Raw genomic sequence first — 6,238 nt, 5'->3', positions numbered from 1 at the left:
TAAAAGTATTTTTATTAAAATTTGATTAATTATTTAATCAGTAAATAAAAAATAAATAATTTTATATTATTAGATACAAATCATAAAATCTGTTGTTTCTATTATTTGGAAATAGATTTTTTCAATTGTTAAAAAAAATTGAGAGTGTAAAATGTGATTTTTAACTCTTCATTGTTCTCTCTTATATTTATTTTTGATCCCACTCATAAAATTAATAGTAAGAGATCATACTTTACTTGTTAATTGTTAAAAAAAAAAGTTGAAATCCCCTATCACTCCTCATTTAAAATAAAGCAGAGTTAAGTTGTGAGAGAGAGAGCAAGCACACACACATACATATATAGAGTGGGAGTGGCAGCATAACTCCCCACAATTCATCTCCAAGTTTCAATCATTCCCACACAGAAGAAATTAAAGAGGGTGTGTAGAGAGAGAGAGAGAGAGAAGATGGTTGAAGAGGAATTCCGAAAGGGTCCTTGGACCGAACAAGAGGACTTCAAACTTGTGTCATATGTTGGCTTATTTGGGGATCGTAGATGGGACTTTATAGCTAAGGTTTCAGGTTTGAAGGTGGCGGGCGATAAGATACAATATAAACATAATCAAAATACATACATATATATGATTTTGTACGTCCTTCTTCGTCGTAGGTTTGAATAGGACAGGTAAGAGTTGCAGGTTGCGATGGGTTAATTATCTCCATCCTGGTCTCAAACATGGTAAGATGTCTCCCCACGAACAACAACTTGTCATGCACCTTCACTCCAAATGGGGAAATAGGTTTGCTTTCATTACTCCCTATCTTTATTTTCGTGAAAATTCAGATGCAGTTAATTTGATAGTAAAATATGTTAAATAATTTGATAGATTTAACTAAAAAAAATGTTAGGATCAACAATTTTTGTGATTTATAACTATCAAATAATAATTTTATTATTATTTTAATAATAGATTAGAGTCGTACAATAATTGAATATATTAACGCAGGTGGTCAAGAATTGCAAGGAAGTTGCCAGGGCGAACAGACAATGAGATCAAGAACTTTTGGAGGACTCAGATGAGGAAGCAGAAGGCACAGGAGAAGAAGCGTGCACCTGCAACCACCCAATCATCTCCATCATCTTCGTCTACGAGTTACCAGTCCTCATCTTCTTCCAACAAGGATATTGGGGAAGAGAGCTTCTACGACACTGGAGGGCATAATGGTAATAACAACAACATCACTAACACGATGGTGAAAGAAGATGATGGAATAATAATTAATAGTGATAGTAACAATGTTGTTGATGATGATTACTCTATGGATGATATATGGAATGATATCGCCATGTCTGAACAACACAACAACTTTATTTCTTCTTCTTCTTCTTCTTGTTCTTCTCCGTCATGGCATGACTACTACTATTCTTCAGAACCACTGCCACTATGGATGATCATGGATAATCAAGAACAAGAACAAAGTAAAGTCTTATTCCCTTCTTCCTATGAACCACTCTTAACCACTTAATTAGGAGGATTCTTTTTTCTTTTTTCACAAAAATTAAGTTCATGTATGTATAAATACGCGCCACGTGTCAGTCTTATGGTGTGACACAGCTGTAATCTAATGGATGGATGATGGATCTGGATCATGCACCTTCACTACCTTAGTGTCGTGTCAGTGTTTGTATGTTAAATGTTCTCATCAATGTAAAATATCAACAGGCAATGCAAATTCAAGCTTTTAATTTTATAAGGTTTAATTATTTTGCTGTTTTCTGTTTTTTATAGTTTTGTAAAAATTTTAATTAGGTCTTTATATATTTTTGAATTGAATTTTTGTACTAATTTTTTTTAATTTGGTCCCTACATTTTTTTTCTTTTTCATTTAGGTCTCTATATCAATTATTTTTTTTAGTTAGATTTCTATAAAATTAAGCGAATTACTACTAAGAGGGACTTAATTGAAAAAAAAATTTGGTATAACTAATTAAAAAAAAAGGTATAAAAACTTAATTAAAAATTTTATGAAACAATAGAAGTAACAGAATAATTAAACTATTTTATAATAATGTGTTTACATATGGCGCAACTTTATTTAAAAATATTTGTAGCCACTAGGTAGCTAGTGCGTGAATAATTGTATAGATTTCCAATTAGAATAATGTAAGATGGCACCACGGATAAATAAAGAACAAGACCACACATATGAATAAAGTAATTAATTTATTGTGTGACCAATTAAGATAAGATGGGCCATAGATTAGGCCCAAGGTTATTGGTCCATCTCCTTAATGGTGCTGACGGAGTCTCCCTCCACAGCTCCACTGCAGGTAATGCAATTCTATCTGTGAGGGACTGCAATGAATGGCATACATCACACTTCACACATGTTTTTGAAAATATCAGTGTGCTTTTAATTGAGTTTTTCTTCTTTTGATCCTTTAATCTTGATTTCAGAAATAAATTTTGCAGTGGTGCTTTAATGAGTGTAATTCATCAATATATAAATTTTGCAGTGGTGCTTTAAAATAAAATTATCAATTTTAAATCCATATATAAAATTTATTTTGACCCTCTTGTTTTATAACAGTTATATATTTGAAAATAATTTCTGATCCAAAAGTAAAAATATTACATGGGTTGGACTTTGGAGTTAGACACAGTAACAAACTAATAGTTGACCACACCCTTAACGAACTTAACTAACTATTTCTAGTTATAGTAACTCTTTTTACTTAATAGTTACCACAACTGTGGACATATTTAATTCCAAGAAAATGATATTTGTTCATTTTATAAAAAAAAATTAAATATTTCATTTTCTTGAGTATGTGGCAGTGTTTGTGAGGCGCAGAGAAAGGAATAGCAAAAGAGGAAGAATGGGTGGCTTATCGAAATTGTATCTCCTCTCTTACAACTCTCTTCAGGCAATTGGCTGGTAACTTCATTTCTCCTTCCTTCACTTCCATAATTTTCAATTCCCTTTTTGTCCCTTTCTTCATTGCTCCCACTATGTTCCATCCACAGGGCTGTTTCGTCATTTCAGATTTTGTGCAACCTCCTATCCACTTCTTCTGTCGCCGGAGCTTACTCCTCCGCTGGAAAATTGATAAGTCAGTTTCATATTCCCAAACTACCCTTCCCACGTTCCTTTAAACCCTAGTCATGAGCAATTCACCACTGTTTATTCATAATTACTATCTTAACTGTATACAGATCCAATTTTACAAGTGTTTCTGATTTTATTTAGGGTTAATTTCTTAGCGTAACAATGCAATTTAGGTTTTCTGCAATGTGCTGCATTCTTGGAAGTTATACATGGAGCCATTGGTGGGTTTTACTCTACACTCGAAAATCAAAATCACATTCTTTGCAACCAATTTCATTTTATCAACATTTACATTGCAATGCAGAAATTAAATTGTGCAACTTTTCAGGGCTTGTGCCAAGTGGAGCATTGCTTCCTCTCATGCAATGGGGAGGGAGGACACATTTTCTGCTTGCTATTGTTAGCAAACTTGATGAGGTTCTTCACTTTCTTCTCTTTCACCATACAATTAATAATGTCATGTTTGGTTTAGATTTTGGTAAAAGAAAAAAACTTGTTCATTGTAATGTAGCTTTTGTGCAAATTATGCTTTCTGCAGGTCCAGCAGTTACCTTCAGTTTTTATCACCTTTTTCGCATGGAGCATAAGCGAGGTGATTTGATTTTTAATTATTCTATGGATTGGATTGGATTGGTTTGGTTTGGTTTCATTTAATTTTCTAGCATGACCTTGCCATGTGAACAGTCATAAGTTACTAAAACATTACCAAGTTCTGATGCACATAGTGTTATATATGCACATGCATGACATGGCCATTTTCCTAATAAGATTTATTAATAAGAAAGATGATTGTGCTGCAATAATCTTTGGAGATGCAGGTCATTAGATACTCACATTATGCTTTTAGCTGCATTGGAAATTGCCCTTATTGGATAACCTATCTCAGGTAAATCTTCTATTTTATCACAATTTCTCAGACTGTCACATAAATTAACTGAAATCTGAGTTTAAAGTGTTCTGTTATTAGCACAATACATTTCAACTTTTTCTCAAGTCTAAGCTTGACTTGTTTTATCTTTTAATTAGGTACACTGCGTTTATTGTGCTGTATCCTTTAGGAGTAGGTCCTGGTGAAAGTGAGTTCATATATTATATGGCTATCTGGTTTTCTGAATTTTGTTTCTGGTTGACTTTAAAATTCACCCTTTCCTTTCATATTGTAATGTCAAACTGTTTTCTTTTCTTTCTTTTTTTTTCATTATATTAAATATTGCAACTGATCAGTGAAATATCATGCAGTTTGGATCATGTACCGGGCACTTCCAATTGTAAAGAAGAAGAACCTCTATTCGGAAACCTTTTCAGGCCTCCCATTTAGCTACTATGATTTCCTTAAGGTATGTTTAACATTTTGTTTAGATATTTCAACAATTATCTACTCTTGTAACTAGTTTAGTTATGGCTATTATCCCTTCAAAAGAAAAAAGAAAAAAAGAAAAAAAAAAAACGAAGGTAACTGCTATGATGTGTTTCCTATAAATGGAGCTGGTACTTTAATTTGCATTAAATAGAAATTAGAAAGAGTGGTTATATATAAATGGCCTGACTTATACTTTGCTATATATATTTCGTTCATAATTATCTTTGTGAAGTGTTAATTTATGCTTCATTTCTTTGAATCAGGTTGTACTTATCATTTATCCATTCCTTTGGCTCAAACTTTATCTGCATTTGTTCAGACAGCGGCGTTCAAAACTCTTTAAGCGCCAAGATAAGAAAAGAGCGTGAGGAGCCATTGATCTTGATTGTTATTGACACCTTGTTGAACTTCTGAATTTGTATTATTAGTTCCATATACACACATAGTTTCGTTTCAATCAAGCTGAGATAATAACTTTCTTTAATGGGGGCACTGCAGACACTGATTTGTATTTGCATATACGAATCTTTTTCTGACTTACTGACATTGTAATGATGCTAGCTAATGCAGTTCTTGCTTGCTAGAGAATGTGTAGTTCTGTAACCTCTGCTGATTTCTACCTTACGTGGATTCATATTGAGTTATTGACATATTCAATAAAGTAGCTTAGAAAGTTAGCTAGTTCAAACTAGTTCACTCTTTTGGAAGAATGCGTATGTTGCTTGTTAAACTACAGATTTTAGTATCAAGATTAATGGTTTTTGTCCAATGCTTTTAGTATCAAGATTAATGGTTTTTCTCTTTCAGTTGATCATATGTAAGAAGTGTAGAGTTTGACTAAAAGTTTGCCAAAACTTGAAACATATTACCCTTATAAAATGATATTTTCTTACAGAACATTGCAAAGTAAACAGGAATCAACATCTTGAGAAAAAGGAAATATTACAAGGTACACACAAAAACAACAGAGATCAAACACCTATATGGGAAGCCAAACAAACCATCCACCACACTTTTGATAAATAAATTCAAGTGTGTGGTTTTACTGTTTTACCCTTCATCAGGAGTTCAGGTCTTTCAATAATCTGTGGTTGGAAGCTGCTCATGAGTGTTTTGGTTGATGAAGAAAAGCTCATAGACAAGTGCAGCAATTCCTGCACCAATAAATGGGCCAACCCAATTGACCCAATGGTTGGCCCAGGTCCAGCTAACAACAGCAGGCCCAAATAACACTGCTGGGTTCATGGATGCACCATCAAAGGCACCACCAGCCAAGATGTTTGCACCAACAATGAAGCCAATTGCAATTGGTGCAATTATTCCAATGTTACCCTTCTTTGGGTCCCAAATGTCATCACTATCTCAAAGACCAAGGCATTTGCTGCTCCAACCCCAGATGAAAGTGCAAATGCAGATGTTTCCTGCAATAGCATGAATAAAAGGTTTCCTTAAATTTAGCACGAAAAGGGAAACATTAATGATCACTAGTCAGAAGGAAAAAAAATTGTTAGAATTACGGCTGAAAAATTTGCTTATCATTTTCAAAAAATGTAAATTTCTTTAAAATGGACTTAATTTTAAAAATATAGGTCTAAGTTTTTTTTACAGGTTGTGAAAAATAGTCTTTCATCCTCTTTTGCATTTCATAGGTTACAAAAAACAATATTTTTTTCTGCTTTTTAAATATTGAAAAGGTTCAACATATAAAGAGTTATGATAAATTAACTTGTATGCAATAAAAATAATAAAATTTATAATAAAAAATTATAAAAACTTAAATACATAGA

At 32.8% G+C, this 6,238-nt stretch overlaps 3 protein-coding genes and 1 long non-coding RNA gene across 7 annotated transcripts in view; 2 read left to right on the top strand and 2 right to left on the bottom strand.

Annotated features, from left to right (window-relative positions):
* On the top strand, positions 326 to 1,735 carry LOC107629134 (transcription factor MYB59). Of its 2 annotated transcripts, none has more exons than XM_021117825.1 (4): positions 326 to 562; positions 651 to 780; positions 988 to 1,368; positions 1,405 to 1,735. In XM_021117825.1, the coding sequence occupies exons 1-4, from the start codon at positions 448 to 450 to the stop codon at positions 1,505 to 1,507; spliced, it is 729 nt and encodes a 242-aa protein (XP_020973484.1). In that variant the 5' UTR covers positions 326 to 447; the 3' UTR covers positions 1,508 to 1,735. The 2 variants fall into 2 exon arrangements, with proteins under 2 accessions (XP_020973484.1, XP_016187323.1); XM_016331837.2 differs by having other exon boundaries at positions 327 to 562; positions 988 to 1,373; positions 1,410 to 1,735.
* On the bottom strand, positions 908 to 1,376 carry LOC110269895. The gene is made up of 2 exons (XR_002358725.1): positions 1,298 to 1,376; positions 908 to 1,190 (listed from the first exon to the last, which is right to left on the bottom strand). It is a non-coding gene; the product is annotated as an uncharacterized LOC110269895 (long non-coding RNA).
* LOC107629135 (very-long-chain (3R)-3-hydroxyacyl-CoA dehydratase 2) overlaps positions 2,216 to 6,238 on the top strand; it is a 30,748-nt gene continuing 26,725 nt past the window's right edge. Inside the window, exons 1-10 of one of the 3 annotated variants that reach the window (XM_016331839.2) lie at positions 2,216 to 2,312; positions 2,821 to 2,920; positions 3,010 to 3,095; positions 3,265 to 3,312; positions 3,420 to 3,508; positions 3,630 to 3,683; positions 3,910 to 3,977; positions 4,118 to 4,167; positions 4,331 to 4,428; positions 4,771 to 5,161. In XM_016331839.2, the coding sequence (XP_016187325.2) occupies positions 2,231 to 2,312; positions 2,821 to 2,920; positions 3,010 to 3,095; positions 3,265 to 3,312; positions 3,420 to 3,508; positions 3,630 to 3,683; positions 3,910 to 3,977; positions 4,118 to 4,167; positions 4,331 to 4,428; positions 4,771 to 4,794 (699 nt within the window). In that variant the 5' untranslated portion in view covers positions 2,216 to 2,230 and the 3' untranslated portion in view covers positions 4,795 to 5,161. Of the gene's footprint in view, positions 2,313 to 2,820; positions 2,921 to 3,009; positions 3,096 to 3,264; positions 3,313 to 3,419; positions 3,509 to 3,629; positions 3,684 to 3,909; positions 3,978 to 4,117; positions 4,168 to 4,330; positions 4,429 to 4,714; positions 5,162 to 6,238 lie in introns of those variants that run through there. The other 2 variants (XM_016331838.2, XM_021117822.1) reach the window with 2 other exon arrangements.
* LOC107629136 (aquaporin TIP1-1) overlaps positions 5,482 to 6,238 on the bottom strand; it is a gene marked incomplete in the record, with an annotated part of 28,688 nt that continues 27,931 nt past the window's right edge. The window contains 1 exon segment of the mRNA XM_016331841.2: positions 5,482 to 5,796. Coding sequence (XP_016187327.1) covers positions 5,529 to 5,796 — 268 coding nt within the window.

Source organism: Arachis ipaensis, chromosome B03 (assembly GCF_000816755.2).
Source record: "Arachis ipaensis cultivar K30076 chromosome B03, Araip1.1, whole genome shotgun sequence".
In the NCBI taxonomy this organism is placed as follows: domain Eukaryota; kingdom Viridiplantae; phylum Streptophyta; class Magnoliopsida; order Fabales; family Fabaceae; genus Arachis; species Arachis ipaensis.
The sequence above is the reverse complement of the archived record's forward strand: the minus strand, read 5'-3'. Positions and strand labels throughout refer to the sequence as shown.

Coding starts and splice junctions, on each gene's coding strand:
- LOC107629134 (XM_021117825.1), top strand. CDS start 448: ATGGTTGAAGAGGAATTCCGAAAGGGTCCTTGGACCGAACAAGAGGAC. Junction 563..650: donor CTTTATAGCTAAGGTTTCAG/GTTTGAAGGTGG, acceptor TCTTCGTCGTAG/GTTTGAATAGGACAGGTAAG. Junction 781..987: donor CACTCCAAATGGGGAAATAG/GTTTGCTTTCAT, acceptor ATATTAACGCAG/GTGGTCAAGAATTGCAAGGA.